At 45.4% G+C, this 14,932-nt stretch overlaps 1 protein-coding gene across 1 annotated transcript in view; it reads right to left on the reverse strand.

The window, feature by feature from the left end:
* Window positions 1-10,841: 10,841 nt before the first annotated feature.
* LOC104392026 (netrin receptor DCC-like) overlaps window positions 10,842-14,932 on the reverse strand; it is a gene marked incomplete at its 3' end in the record, with an annotated part of 57,459 nt that continues 53,368 nt past the window's right edge. Inside the window, exons 4-5 of the mRNA XM_010001382.1 lie at window positions 11,756-11,906; window positions 10,842-10,978 (exon numbers count right to left, since the gene is read on the reverse strand). Of these exons, the coding sequence (XP_009999684.1) occupies window positions 10,842-10,978; window positions 11,756-11,906 (288 nt within the window). The remainder of the gene's footprint in view (window positions 10,979-11,755; window positions 11,907-14,932) is intronic.

Here is a 14,932-nt window from a genome sequence, read left to right on the forward strand (position 1 = left end):
CCTGGAGGGGTTTCCAAGTGTAGATGTGGTGCTGAGGGACATGGGGCAGGGGTGGCCTTGGCAGGATCAATGGTTGGACTGGATGATCTTAAAAGCCTTTTCAACAAAAAACAAAAGCTTTATAATTCTATTATCAACTTTTTCAGCACCTTTCCTGGAACCCAGGATCACAGACTTTGCCATAAGACACAGAAGGACAAGAACAACAAGAGGAATTTCCTGCCAAACACGTTCACTATAAATCTAAATATACTTATGAAACACAACTCCTGCTCATGCTGAACATCTTCCTTCAGCAGCAGGAGAAGGAAAAAAAAAAGCCATTTCAAAAGCTCCATGAGCAGTCACAGAGAATTCAGCCCCAGCTTGTCGCTGCAGTTCCTGTGAAGGATGATGCACTGGTGTCTAAATTGAGTTGGTTCTTTCCCCTGGCAGAGTGAAGTGTTTGTCTCAGCTAATAAATGTCCATATTAACCCAAGCACCTCGTAGGAAACCTGTTCTAGGCTCTGTTCAGCATTTCCTAGTTAAACTCATCTCAAAAGACTTTGGAGAGCCTCTCCTTTGCAGCTGGAATAGAATTCACATGTTCAACTGGAGCAGCCTCAAAGGTCCAAGTGGTTTGAAGGGAGCAGAACTGCTGTGAGCTGCAAGGACTTGCCCAAAAAGCCACAAGGGCACCACTGAAACCACCAGAAAGCACTGCTAGGATATCTGAAGAAGAGCAAAAGCTGGGAAAAGTCCTGGAAATAGAGCCTCTTCTCCAGAGGAAATCACTAGAAGACTAGAGGATCATGGAATGGTTGGAAGAGACTTGAAGATCATCCAGTCCCAACCCCCCTGCATGGGCAGGGACACCTCCCACCAGCCCAGGTTGCTCCAAGCCCCATCCAACCTGCCCTTCAACACTGCCAGGGATGGGGCAGCCACAGCTTCTCTGGGAAACCTGGGCCAGGCTCTCACCACCCTCACAACAAAGAATTTCCTCCTCATGTCTCACCTCAATCTCCCCTCTTCCAGTTTTCATCCATTCCCCCTCATCCCATCCCTCCCTGCCCTTGTCCCAAGTCCTTCCCCAGCTTTCCTGGAGCCCCATCAGGTACTAGAAGGCCTGGAGTTGCACCAGGGGAGGCTTAGACTAGATATTGGGAAGAATTTCTTTACTGACAGAGTGGCCAGGCACTGGAACAGGCTGCCCAGAAGGTGGTTGAGTCCCCATCCCTAAAAGAATTAAAAAACCCCACGTAGATGTGGCTCTTCAGATCATGCTCTAATGGGCAAGGTGGTTTTTTCTGGGCTGCCAGATGAACTTGGTGATCTTTGAGGTCTTTTCCAACCATGACAATCCTGTGATTCATTAGGAGCAAGTGACATTTTTCAGGCTTGGACACTTTCCTGCCTTCTTTTTTTTTTTAATAATTGAATTTTATCAGCTGCATTAATTTGTGTTAACTATGTAGTTTAATGGGAACCACTCCATAACTCGGTGCAGTTCACCATTCATTTCATTTAGGACCTTTTATAACCATTCATCAATCCAATGGCCAATTACTCTTGTCACACTGAAGCAAACCCAGAGCCAGGAGACAAAGGGAACCTAAAAAAAGGTCTCAGCATGGTCTAAACAGAGAGAATTGCAACAGTCTGGAACCAGTGCTGCCAATTCACCTGTGCAACTCTGCATTAAGTCTGATTTTAAAGCCATTTCAGGGGGAAAAAAAGGTAAGAATAAAGATTATTTTGCATCCAGCAACACAATGATCATCTGGAAGGGACCTGGAGAAATCACAGCCCATCCCACTGCAGCATCTGGTAACACCCTGGGCAACCTGCTCCTAAAAACTAACAGGGTGGTTTGTAAACTGCAAGAAATTGGATTACTCAGCCAGAAAACAAGGCATGTATTTATTTTTCAGTGATGTGAGTGGGCTCTGCAATGAGATCTACACGTTTTGCAAGCACCAGGGTGGTTACTCTCCAGCCCTTTGCTGCAATAAGTGCCCTGGAGAGCTGAGAAACAGAGAGCAAACCACTCCAAGGGCAAGAGAAACCACTTCTCTCTTTAAATTATATATTCAAGCACTTCCCAATGTCTAGTGCAAGAGATAACAAGTTGTGTTCAGAAGCTCCTCTCTCCACTGAGACAAGGAAACAAACTCAAAAGTCAGGGCTGAGCAGCCAAGGGTCAGGTTAAGAATTGGGAACCACCCTCCTGGATGTTTTCTGCTTCAAACATTTGGGGTTGGAAAAAAAATAAAAGCAGCTTGGGTGTTTTGTGGGTTTGGTTGTTGGGTTTTTTTTTTTAAATAAGCTGTTTCAAATGGATGTAGACATCTGTTGTTTTTATTCCTCAGCTCTGGCCAGCAATATGGAGAAGCTCTCATCTTGTTGGCTTCTTTATTTGTTCTTTTCCTTTTGGTTTTTTGTTGGGTTTCAGTGTCTAACATGTTCTCCTCACTGGGAACAACCTATTTTAATTATAATATCCCCCTAGGAAAGATCCCCTGGTGTTATTCTTGAGATGTTCACAGCTGAATGCTCCAAGGAGATGGCAGTGCTGAGAGAAACAAACCACAGCTCTGGGTTTCCAGGTGGTTTGTCTCATCCTGGGGAATGTTTAGAAGACTTGATGGGGCTTCAATGGGAACAGCAAATCTGCAGTCCTTATTCTCATGCAAAAGTCACCCAGTTATAAAATAATCATGTTTGTGCATTTGAAAACCAGCTCACTGATGAAGAAAATAGCTGTTTGGAAGGACCAATATCCATTAAAATTGGGTGGAACAGCAGCCATGTGTCTTCTGGCATCATATATAGCTCAGACCTGCAGTAAAAGTGACACTTTTCCTGCTGTCTCTAGTGGGAAAGAGCAAAATCCTTCACTTGGAGCTTTAAACATCAAGGCTGTTCAGGAAACCTCTGGGTAACACAATTTTCAAGGAGATATTTGGGAGTAAAAGGAGAGATTTGGGAGTAAATGGAGAGATTTGGGAGTAAAAGGAGAGATTTGGTGGTAAAAGATGGGATTTTGTGGTAAAAGAAGGGACTTGGTGGTAAAAGAAGGGATTTGGTGGTAAAAAAAGGAAGGATTTGGTGGTAAAATAAGGGGTTTGGTGGTGAAAAAAGGAAGGACTTGGTGGTAAAATAAGGGTTTTGGTGGTAAAAGAAGGGATTTGGTGGTGAAAAAAGGAAGGATTTGGTGGTAAAAGATGGGATTTGGTGGTAAAAGATGGGATTTTGTGGCAAAAGATGGGATTTAGTGGCAAAAAAGGGAAGGATTTGGTGGTGAAAGATGGGATTTGGTGGTAAAATAAGGGGTTTGGTGGTAAAAGAAGGGATTTGGTGGTAAAAGAAGGGATTTGGTGGTAAAAGATGGGATTTGGTGGTAAAAAAAGGAAGGATTTGGGGGTAAAAGATGGGATTTGGTGGTAAAATGAGGGGTTTGGTGGTGAAAAAAGGAAGGACTTGGTGGTAAAATAAGGGTTTTGGTGGTAAAAGAAGGGATTTGGTGGTGAAAAAAGGAAGGATTTGGTGGTAAAAGGAGGGATTTGGTGGCAAAAGAAGGGATTTGGTGGTAAAATAAGGAAGGATTTGGTGGTAAAAGGAGGGATTTGGTGGTAAAAGATGGGATTTTGTGGTAACCTTTTGAAAAGTGCACTGGACTTCAAAAGGAGATGCTGAACCAAACCCTTCAACTCCCAAACCTCCCTGAAGGCCAAGGTGACCCACAACAACTAACCCTGAATTTTGTACCCCAAAAGTGAGTCCACATGAGCAGCACCACCTGATTCATGGTTCCCTGCATGTTACTCACCTTCCAATCGTGTTGAAAAAACAAAGCAAGCAAAGAAACAGAACAAATCAACCAATTTCTGTCTCCAAAAGGAGCTTCTCAGGGTGTCTCCAGGTCAGAAAAGGCTCCCAAAATGAGATACAACTTTTTTGGACCAAGTTCTTTGTTGGAATAGCTCTCCAGCTATCACACCTGGAGCCACCAAATGATCAATTTAAAAATCATAGAGCAGGTAAAGTTACCTTTCCATCATGCATAGAATCATGGAGTGGTTTGAGTTGGAAGGGACCTTCAAGATCATCTAGTTCAACCCCCCTGCATGGGCAGGGACACCTCCCACCAGCCCAGGCTGCTCCAAGCCCCATCCAACCTGCCCTTCAACACTGCCAGGGAGGGGGCAGCCACAGCTTCTCTGGGCAACCTGGGCCAGGCTCTCACCACCCTCACACCAAAGAATTTCCTCCTCATGTCTCACCTCAATCTCTCCTCTTCCAGTTTTAATCCATCCCCCTCATCCCATCCCTCCCTGCCCTTGTCCCAGGTCCCTCCCCAGCTTTCCTGGAGCCCCTTCAGGCACTGGAAGCTGCTCTAAGGTCTCCTCTCCTGTGGATTCCAAGGGCTTTTGGGGTGACTATTTCTCCCTTCAACACAAACCAGCAGATCCCACCCAGCCCCAGCAATTTTCTGATGCTCAGCCAAGTGAGCATCCCTAGCCCAGCCCTTGTTAAGTGGCTTTATTTGTAACAGGGTTGAATTTCAACACCATTCCCAGAAAACAGCAAATCCTGGAGTTTCACTCAAGTGCTTTTTCCAGGTGTCAGTTGCTGCATCACTGCTTGAGCCTCAGGAGGCCCTGACAAGAATTATCTTGCCAGAATGGTCTGAATGAGCCACTCAACTCCCAGGCCACCCATGGCAATAAAAATGAACCAACTGTCCTTCAACCCACACACCATGACCAGGACAAACTTCCCTTTCCCTGCAAGGAAAAATTCACCTCATTATTCCTGGACTCCAGGAAAGGGAAATCACTCAGGACAAATTCTTCCAGCTGCTCTTAGAAGCCAAAGAAGCTGTTAAACAGGACTGGAAGGAAAAAAATCAACCACCTCAACAGAAATTCATTCCAGTCCAGTACTAACCAGTGTCCACAGCTTCAGAGGAAACCAGGAGTAACTCTGTAGCAAATCTATGCAGAATAATTTATGCTTAGAATGTAATTTAATCATCATTTGTGTTGGAATGGACCTTAAAGATCATTCAGGGGGCATCTCCCACTAGATCAGGTTGCTCCAATCCCCATCCAACCTGCCCTGAAATAATAATACATACTATAAATAGAAGCATATGATGATTATATGATGATATTGTGATGTGGATGTTTCTTCCTCTAAAGGATTAAGTCAAACCTGAAGCTCACACACACACACATGTATCTTCTTCCTATTTTATAGAAAAACACAGACACACTGAAGAGACTGTTGAAACCCTGTTGTCTTTGTTGTTCAATACACCAATGTTGAATAAAATAACACCCAGTCTACACATGTGCTGGTCCCAAAGCTACACTGGGATAGGGAGCTTCACAGATGAGTGTAACACAGTTTAAAAGGGTAAAAAAAAGAAGGTTGAGCAGGTTTAAATGTGCAGCAGGGACTTGAGAACTCATGCCTTGAGTCTGAACCTGAGCTCAGCTGCATTATGGAGTGTAAGACACAATGAAAAAAGCATCAGAATGTCCTAAAATCATCATCCTAAAACCAAACAACCTTGAAAGGAGCAGTTAACACCTTGAGGTCACTTACAAGGTACCCCCAAAATACTCTTTGATGTCCTTACTCCACAGCACGTGCTCTGCAAGCCAGGAAACTGATTTCAAAGGGAAATGTTTCAGCTTCAGTCACATCAAATACATCTTAAAACCTGTCCAAATGTATTTTTCCTGGATGGAAAACAGAACTGGCTCCTGTGAAGCCACTGAGAGCTATTGATTAGGCCATACATTTTTCAGATTCTCTAAATAAAGGGGAGTGAAGAGAGTTATTGAGCCAGCTAATGTAAGGCCAGCACCTTCAGCTTGGGAAGCCTGGTCACATCTCAGCAGGTAAAGCCAATGTCTGCAGCAGAACTTGGGCTGCCAGGCCCACAGCAAGACCCTGAACAAGGTATCTCCCTCCCCAGAGCTCACCTAGATATTCAACTTGCATATTTTCAGGAGAAAGAACCAATCATTCCCTCTCATCTCAGGGAGAACTTGATAGCTCAGCTCCATCAGCCTTCTAGGAAAGGCCATCAGAACAACACATTGGACACTTCCACCTGCCTGACTGGTCAGAGGAGAAGCAGGGATGGAAAAGCTATCTGGACATCTCAGACTCTAAGCTCCAAGATTGGGTTTGATGTTAATTTGTCTCATTTTTTGCCTGAAGTCACCCATCATGAGTCTTGTCACAGATGGTTGTGGCACTTGATCTGCCAGCTCACATACACATGTCCTGTTTCATCAGGAACTATCAGCTCAGAGCAGAGGATAATCAGATACTTTAGTCCATGCTTGGTTTCTTCAAAAAGATCACAAGATAAGAGTAAAATTAACTCAGCCCACGGTGAGGAAAAGATCCTCAGGTTACTCACAATTTCATGGGTTCACCACCTTCTGCAGAGCTGCTGCAACATCTATCCAGAGAAGATCTACCTGTTTCTCCACAGGTTGATAATCATAGAACCATTTTGGTTGGAAAAGAGCTTTAAGTTCATCCAGTCCAACCCTTCCCCCAGCCCTGCCCAGGCCAGCCCTGCCCCATGTCCCTCAGCACCACATCTACACGGCTTGGAAACCCCTCCAGGGATGGGGACTCCAGCCCTGCCCTGGGCAGCCTGGGCCAGGGCCTGACAACCCTGGCCAGCAAGAAATGCTGCCCAACATCCCAGCTCAGCCTCCCCTGGCACCACTGCAGCCCATTTCCTCTTGTCCCATCCCTTGTTCCTGGGGAGCAGAGCCCAAATCTTGATCAAGATTCAAGGGGCTTTACAAAAAAAGCCCCCAGCACTGCTGGAAAACTCTTCCCTTCTCTGTTCTTCCTTTAGGACATTTCAGGTAAATACAATTTTATAGATATGTGTATATATATATAAAACCTCCATCATGATCCATTTCAAAGTAGCTGCCTCACACCAAGGCACTGAGAGCCTAATTTGAAATAGATTATGCAAAGAAGAGTTGAGATACTCTCTCCCCCCACCACATCAGCACAATTCTGTTTGCTCTTTGATGCAATTAAGGGACAATTCAAATATGAGCAGGAAGAAAAAAAGAAATGAGGTATGATGGCTCATTAGCAAATCTATTAATTCAGTTATAACCAGCTACAGAACATTGGGTTGCTAGAATTCAATCCTAGAATGGTGAAGGTTGGAAGGGACCTTGAAGATCATCCAGTCCCAGCCCCTGCATGGGCAGGGACACCTCCCACCAGCCCAGGCTGCTCCAAGCCCCATCCAACCTGCCCTTCAACACTGCCAGGGATGGGGCAGCCACAGCTTCTCTGGGCAACCTGGGCCAGGCTCTCACCACCCTCACAGCAAAGAATTTCCTCCTCATGTCTCACCTCAATCTCCCCTCTTCCAGTTTTAATCCATCCCCCTCATCCCATCTCTCCCTGCCCTTGTCCCAGGTCCCTCCCCAGCTTTCCTGGAGCCCCTTCAGACACTGGAAGCTGCTCTAAGGTCTCCCTGGAGCCTTCTCTTCTCCAGGCTGAACACCCCAACTCTCCCAGCCTGGCTCCAGAGCAGAGCTGCTCCAGCCCTCCCAGCATCTCTGGGGCCTCCTCTGGACTCTCTCCAGCAGCTCCATGTCCTCCCTGTTCAGAGGACTCCAGAGCTGCACACAGTTCTCCAAGTCCTCTACCAAGACCTGACATCCCAAGTGCCAAACTAGGCTGCAGTCATTGTGGGATCCCACAAGGAGGTGTCAACTTTTTTTCAGAACATTTGAGAACATGGGGCAGGGAAGTTTCTTTGCTAAAACACTTGCAAGCCTTGCTGAACAAAACCTGAAAAAAAAAGCTATCAAAAAAACCACCAAAAAAACCCCCAAAACCAAACCAAACCAAACCCACACACCAAAAAAAACCCAACAAAAAAAATACACCTGACAAGCCAAATAAAGTCCAAGCCCAAAATACACTTCTGAAAGCTGGAAATCCTTTAGGAAATCATTGTAGCTGACACTGGTTAATACATTTAATCACCTTCAACCATTTCTTTAAACATCACCCTCTCTCAAGCCACTGAACAAGCAGCTGATTTATATAGGAACTAAGAAATCAGAGCCTGACCTTTGAGTTTTCATTACTCAGGGAGATGTGGCAACAAAATATTGCTAAAAGGCCAAGATAATTTATTGTGCTGAGTCTTAATTTTCTATCTCTTCTTGCAAATTCATTCACCTCTTGTAATTTGAGGCCTGCAAGCACAAAACAGGTTATTTTTAGCTCTTTGGGAGAGAACTAAGAGGAACTCCAGGGTAAAACACACAGTTTTCTTGCAAATAGTCACATTCTTGAAGAGATCAAAAGCATCTGGCTGCCATGTGATGGAACCAGCTTTGATCTGATGTTGTCTCCTCAGACTTCAGAGGGGATAATTATTGGGCTCTTAGATTATTTTGTAGTCTGACTGTAAATGTCTCATCCCTCTTTGCTCTACAGCTGCATTAACAATTCATCAACATGAAAAAGATGCCAGTCTTGCAATAAAACACTAACAGGCAGTTTACAGCCAGTTAAATAAACAAGCCTGTAAAACTCCAAGGAAACACCCATTTGGATCCAGCCAAAGAAGACAAGAAAACCACCCATTAATTATTCTCTTGATGAGCTCTAATGACTACATGAGAAAACTTGAGTGTTTCCTATTGGTGAGGGTGGATTCAACAAATCACCAGTTTCTGAGCAAATGAGGAGCTCTGATCTATTGCTCTGGAAAGAGAGATGTGAGGGGATTGGTGTCATCTCCTCTCCAGTTCACTCGTGTCATTTCTTTTCAATCCTTTGAACATTTTCTGGTCCTAACAACACCAGCTTAGATGAACATGATGTTTCATGTGCAGGTCAATGTCACAAATGACTGTTCTACTCATGCAAGTAAGAAACCTTCATCAAATCTTAAGCTGCAGCTACTTTTTAGACATTCCTCTGTCCTATGTTTGTGAATTCCTCGTGAACGTGGGTGAACAGAAACTTGGAGTAAGCTTTGAGCTACAAAATGGGTGAATACACCCCAAATTTTCAGGTTTCCCCATGGAACTGTGGCATCTTTCACCTTTCTGGAGTGTGAGGTCCATGCTGAGCACTACCTTGGCATCCTGTCTTCTCTTAAATCATGGCATGGTTTGGGATGGGACCTTCAAGATCATCTAGATCCAACCCCCCTGCATGGGCAGGGACACCTCCCACCAGCCCAGGTTGCTCCAAGCCCCATCCAACCTGCCCTTCAACACTGCCAGGGATGGGGCAGCCACAGCTTCCCTGGGCAACCTGGGCCAGGCTCTCACCACCCTCACACCAAAGAATTCCCTCCTTATCCACCTCAATCTCCCCTCTTCCAGTTTTAATCCATCCCCCTCATCCCATCCCTCCCTGCCCTTGTCCCAAGCCCCTCCCCAGCTTTCCTGGAGCCTCTTCAGGCACTGGAAGCTGCTCTGAGGTCTCCTTGAAGCCTTCTCTTCTCCATGACATGTACAGCAGAAGTTGCAATGAAACCAAAGCCTTATGCAGCACAGATTGAATGCAGGGAGAATTTTTTCTAAAGCTACAGGAAAGGATTTAGTTTCTGACCACATATTTCTCATGAAAATTAATGGGAGGTTTGTATCTATCCATGCATTAATGTACAGAATGATCCTCCAGCCACAGCTGCTCTTAACAGGAGATATTTCAATTCATTGTTGGGGTGAAATATCAGTGGAATTTATTTCTCCCTCTCAAACAACAATTAGTCACCTGCTGCACACTAGATTTGAAATCAATGTGTTCCAGCCAGGCAAATCAAAGTCTACTGCCCAGCAACTTACCTGCCTTTTCAGTATTTGATTCTTTATCATTAAAACAATTCTACAGTCAATGAAGTGCTACAATTATCAAGTCACACTTATTTTGATCCAGTAGAAAACAATGTATTACATCAATGTTCCTAAAAAACTAGAACTCAACCCTCCATCACCAGTAATTATTATATTTTGTTATGGCTTGATGAAAGGATATTGTTCTACAAGCAGGGAATATCCTATAATCCAAATTAAGGCTCTATTCACTAAGTATTTATCACACATAAGCTTTAAAGCCAGAATGCACAATGAACAGCACATTGAAATATGTTATTGTTTGACTAAGTATTAACTCTGTCACTCTTCAGATCTGACTGAATCACACTAATGTGCTCTGCTATTGTGCAGGGGTTTAAAGAAGGAAGAAAGGAAAAAGGCAGCTATTAGATTTAAACCTGTTTCAGATCCTATTAATACTTGCCGTGAGGAAGGTGCAGTTCTGTCCAGAGAGCACTGCCATGAGATGGAACAGAATCAATCACCAAGGCTGGAAAAGACCCTGAAGATCATCAAGTCCAGCCTATGACCACAGTGGGAAAGCTCAGAGCATTGCTGCTGAGAGAGGATTCCCATGGATTTCCTGGGGCTTGTGTTAAAGAGGCGAGAAGATGCTAAATCCATGGATTTTTCTTATCTTATCATCTTGATAAAAAGCCTGATTTTCAACCCACTGTGCTTAACATCACAGACAACAGAGACCTCCATTGCAGTGCTAAAAATGAGGCTTCAGGAAGGAGAAACAAAAGGGAAAGGACCAGACACAAAATGCAACACCCGCTACACACAAAGATTTCCAGGACCCTGTTTCAACAGCTTCAAACACCTGATCGGAGCAGAGAAGGGTCTTGCCCAGTTGGCAACCATTTGGAGTTGAGGAAATGAAGTCATGCTGACAAAGGGAAGGTTGCAAAAGGTTGTTGGGAAAGGAAAAGTGCTGGACTCACCCATCACGGAGAGCTCGGCGGAGCCGCTGCTGTTCTCGTTCCGGTAGGTGACGACGCACGTGTAGGTCCCCGAGTCGTCGTCGGTCACGTTGGAGATGAGCAGGTTACTGCCAGCCAGCAGGGAATATTTTCTGGACCTGAAAAATGGATAAGACATGTCCACAACCTGGTCAAGCATTCTATCTACCTGAAAAAATACCGAGAGGAAACGATGCTGTGAGAGGGGAGATTGAGGTTGGACATGAGGAAGGCATTCTTTGGTGTGAGGGTGGTGAGAGCCTGGCCCAGGTTGCCCAGGGAAGCTGTGGCTGCCCCATCCCTGGCAGTGTTGAAGGGCAGGTTGGATGGGGCTTGGAGCAGCCTGGGCTGGTGGGAGGTGTCCCTGCCCATGCAGGGGGGTTGGATCTGGATGATCTTCAAAGTCCCTTCCAACCCAAACCAGTCTGGGATTCTATGAAGTAATTCTCAGCTGAGACCTTTGTTGTTGATGGCTTTTCACTTGGATTTGAAATCCCAGCCAGCTGACAGTTAGGATGAAATTCCACCCTTGGATTCAGTGCAGAAATGAGTTATAGCAGCAGGTTAAGAGACATGTCCAGTCTCATTATTATTATTATTAAGGAAGAAAAGCCCATAGTCTCCAAACCATCTTACTGAGCTTCAAGCATTAATCAGTGGTTTGTCTCTATTATGTTCAAAGAAATGAAGCATTTGAGTCATAGAGATACCAGGGCTGGTGGGCACCTCTGAAGATCATCTAGTCCAAACTCTTCTGCTAGAGCAGGGTCACCTGCAGCACATCACATCCAGATGGGTTTGGAATGTCTCCAGAGGAGGAGACTCCACAACCACCCTGAGCAGCCTGTCCCAGGGCTCTGTCACTCTGCTGTGGAAGCCATGAAGGATGGAGCTACCTGATGGGGAGCACTTCATCTCCTCGTAGCCACGTGAAGGTGGGAGGGGGGTACCCAGAAACACAGCACTCCAGGACAGCATCCTTCCCCTCCATGGCCACCACGTTTGATGGGCGCTGCAGGAAAAACTGCTGCCTGTGCAACCCTGGATCTAGGAGAGGAAAAGAAACAGCTGTCATCCCTAAAAGGAAAAAAAAAACAACACCACAACAAATCCAAACAAAACAACATCCTTGTTGTTGGGAATATCAAAATGACTGACCAATAATGGACCCAGGAGACCAGGGCTCCTGGGATAAGTAAAGAATGAATGGTACATCTAAAAAGTGTATCAAGTGGTGATGTTAGAGCTGCTTCCAGGTGGAACCCAAGGGAGCAATTTGAAGGCAGAAAAATACCAGCTCTTGGGAAAGTGAGACAGGACTGTTTCTAGCCTGGTGTTAAAGACAGGGCTCAGGAAAATGCCCCAGGAAAAGGCACAGTCATGGCAGGAGAAGACAGAGATATCCATGAGTTTAAGAGTGGTACTGGATTAACAACACTATTGTGGAGTTGCAAGGGGGAAGTTCATGAATATGGCAGGTGAGAGAAGAAAAGGAAAGCTCCACATTGGGAGAACACAGAAAGGAAAGAATGAAAGAAGTGGAAAACCTTGAACTGAGAAGGAATAAGTAGGTTGATTCGTGCCCTGAATTCTCCTTTGCCCAACTGAAGGTGTCCTTGGGGACAACCCCCCTGCAGGTGACAAGCTAGATGCAAATTCCCCCCATATTGTGCCTGAAATACCAGCAAACAGAACCACATGCCAGGGAAATCAGTTGATTTGTTTGCTTTTCACAGCACCTGTTCTTCTCCTTGCAAATGACTTCATTTCCTTGTCACAAATGTTGAACCAAATGTGCTGGACTCCAGCCATGCTCCTTGTTTCCTGACACAACCACCCAAATGACACAAGAGAACTGAATATTCCCACCCAATGAATATTCCCACCCAATTAACAACTACGAGATCTTCCAGAATCATCTCCAAGTAATTAGTTGGATGCTGCTCCAACATTCTGCTCCAAGATTCTGCTCCAAGCAGCAACTGTAACTGGCTCTGTGGCTTCACGATGGGTTTCCAACAGCAGCAGGTTTCAACTTCTTGCTGCAACCAGATGGGGACCCAACTTCCAGCCATCAGGAGGTCCAACTGATGCACAAGTTCCACACACACCAAGAGTTGCAGTCTGGGAAGGCATCTTGGCTGAGCACAGTTGGTCTCTGAATTGTGTGGGAGCTGTTGCAATAACCTCAAATACCCATCCTACCTTCATATTTGCCATGAAAAACGAGGTAGCTGACTAGAAAAGGGAAGAGTTGGTGGTGTTTTCAACACCCACCAGGTGCCCAAAGGTGGAAGTGCAAAAGCAGAAAGGAAACCAAATCTGTAGAGTACCCAGATCTTAGGTGGGAATGTCCCCCGTGAAGAGCACTTAGTTGTGACACCACATCTGATTAAAGTCATGAGGATGGAAGATGTGAGCAGCAGCAAGAAGTGCAGCAGTACAAACACAGGGAACATGACATCAAATGAAGCTTAAATTGGAAGTCAGATGAAGATGATTAATAATTGAAACCACAGGCTTTACTAGAATACATCTGGCTGAGCAGATTCTTCCAATACATTCAGAAGAAGTGGGATTCCAGAGGTGGTGTGGGCTGGATAGTAGACAAAGCTGCCAAATCCAACCCCAACTTGAGTGGCTCAAGATACATTTCTGTTCTGTGCTTGGGAGAAAAAAAAGCAGGGAAGGAAAATTCATGTTTTCCAGTGCTGTGACATCTATTTTTTGTTGCACTGGAAACAATGGTCATGAGGCATCACTACTTCTTGAGCTCCACCAGTGAAAATCTTCTCATTAGAACTCTGTCCACAACCTGCAGAGCAGTTAATAACTTGAAGGCAACACCAAAGCAGCAACCACGTGGCCAAGCAAGAAGATTGCCTGTGGGTTTTTACTCCCCACCTGGAATTTGCCTGGCAAAGTGTTGGATGTTCCTGAGGGGTTAGAATGGGCTGAACTTCCCAAAAAAGTGTTGGCATTGAAGCAGGGACAGAGCAAGGCCAAGGTTAAACCAAGAGGACACCAACTGCTGAGGATGGGAAGGGGGAGGCACCATCCAACACCAAAGTGGTGCTCAGAGCTTGAGGGAATATTGGCAGATGACAGAGGATAGACTAAGAGCCTGGAAATTGTTATTAATATTCATTTTAGGGTTTCTAAAATGGACCACAAAAATGCTTTAGCCTAGAATGGGTTTCAAAGGGGGTTTGTATTGAATGGGGAGCAACAAATCCTTTCAGTAGGAGAAAATACCATGACTACACATCCCTGGAACTTAGCTCTGCTTTTGTCCCCACTAAAGCTTCCACTGACTAAGAGTTTCTCTTGCTTGTTTCTCTTTCCAACATTGATTCCCATTTAGGATGGCTCCTTTTTGCCTCCAGCAGCCACGTGTGCCTGTAGCAGGGCTGGCTGCTGCTCCCACCCTCTGCAGAGCCCTTCTCTTGCCTGCTCTTCATCATTTCCACCTCTTGCTCCATTCAAGACACACAAAGGGAAGCCTCAGCTTCTGTCTGAGCTGGTCTGAAGTCTCTCATGACCGAGCTGCAAGCTGAAAAGGTGGCATCTCCTCTTTGTTCCCATCAAATGCAGCTCAAAAGTAGATGGAAACCAAACAGTCGCTCGTTGTGAATCAACGTTTTTGCTGCTTCATTCCCAGCTGAACAGAGAGCCCAGGGTACAGCCAGAGATGGAAATGAAAGCCAAGTAGAGGCCTTAAGTATCTGCTACAGGAAGGCAACAAGAAGAAAATACCTAATTATTTTTAAAAAGCAATAATAGAATCCATCTCAGAATGGTCAGGTGAAGAATTTCCTCCTTATGTCTCATCTAAATCTCCCCTTTTCCAGTTTTGATCCATTATCCCTTGTCCTCTCACTCCCTGCCCTTGTCCCAAGCCCCTCCCCAGCTTTCCTGGAGCCCCTTCAGGCACTGGAAGCTGCTCTAAGGTCTCCCTGGAGCCTTCTCTTCTCCAGGCTGAACACCCCAACTCTCCCAGCCTGGCTCCAGAGCAGAGCTGCTCCAGCCCTCCCAGCATCTTCATGACCTCCTCTGGAGAGTTGCTCTTTCCC

The sequence above is a fragment of the Chaetura pelagica genome, unplaced genomic scaffold, assembly GCF_000747805.2.
Source record: "Chaetura pelagica isolate M959 unplaced genomic scaffold, ChaPel_1.0 scaffold447, whole genome shotgun sequence".
NCBI lineage: Eukaryota > Metazoa > Chordata > Aves > Apodiformes > Apodidae > Chaetura > Chaetura pelagica.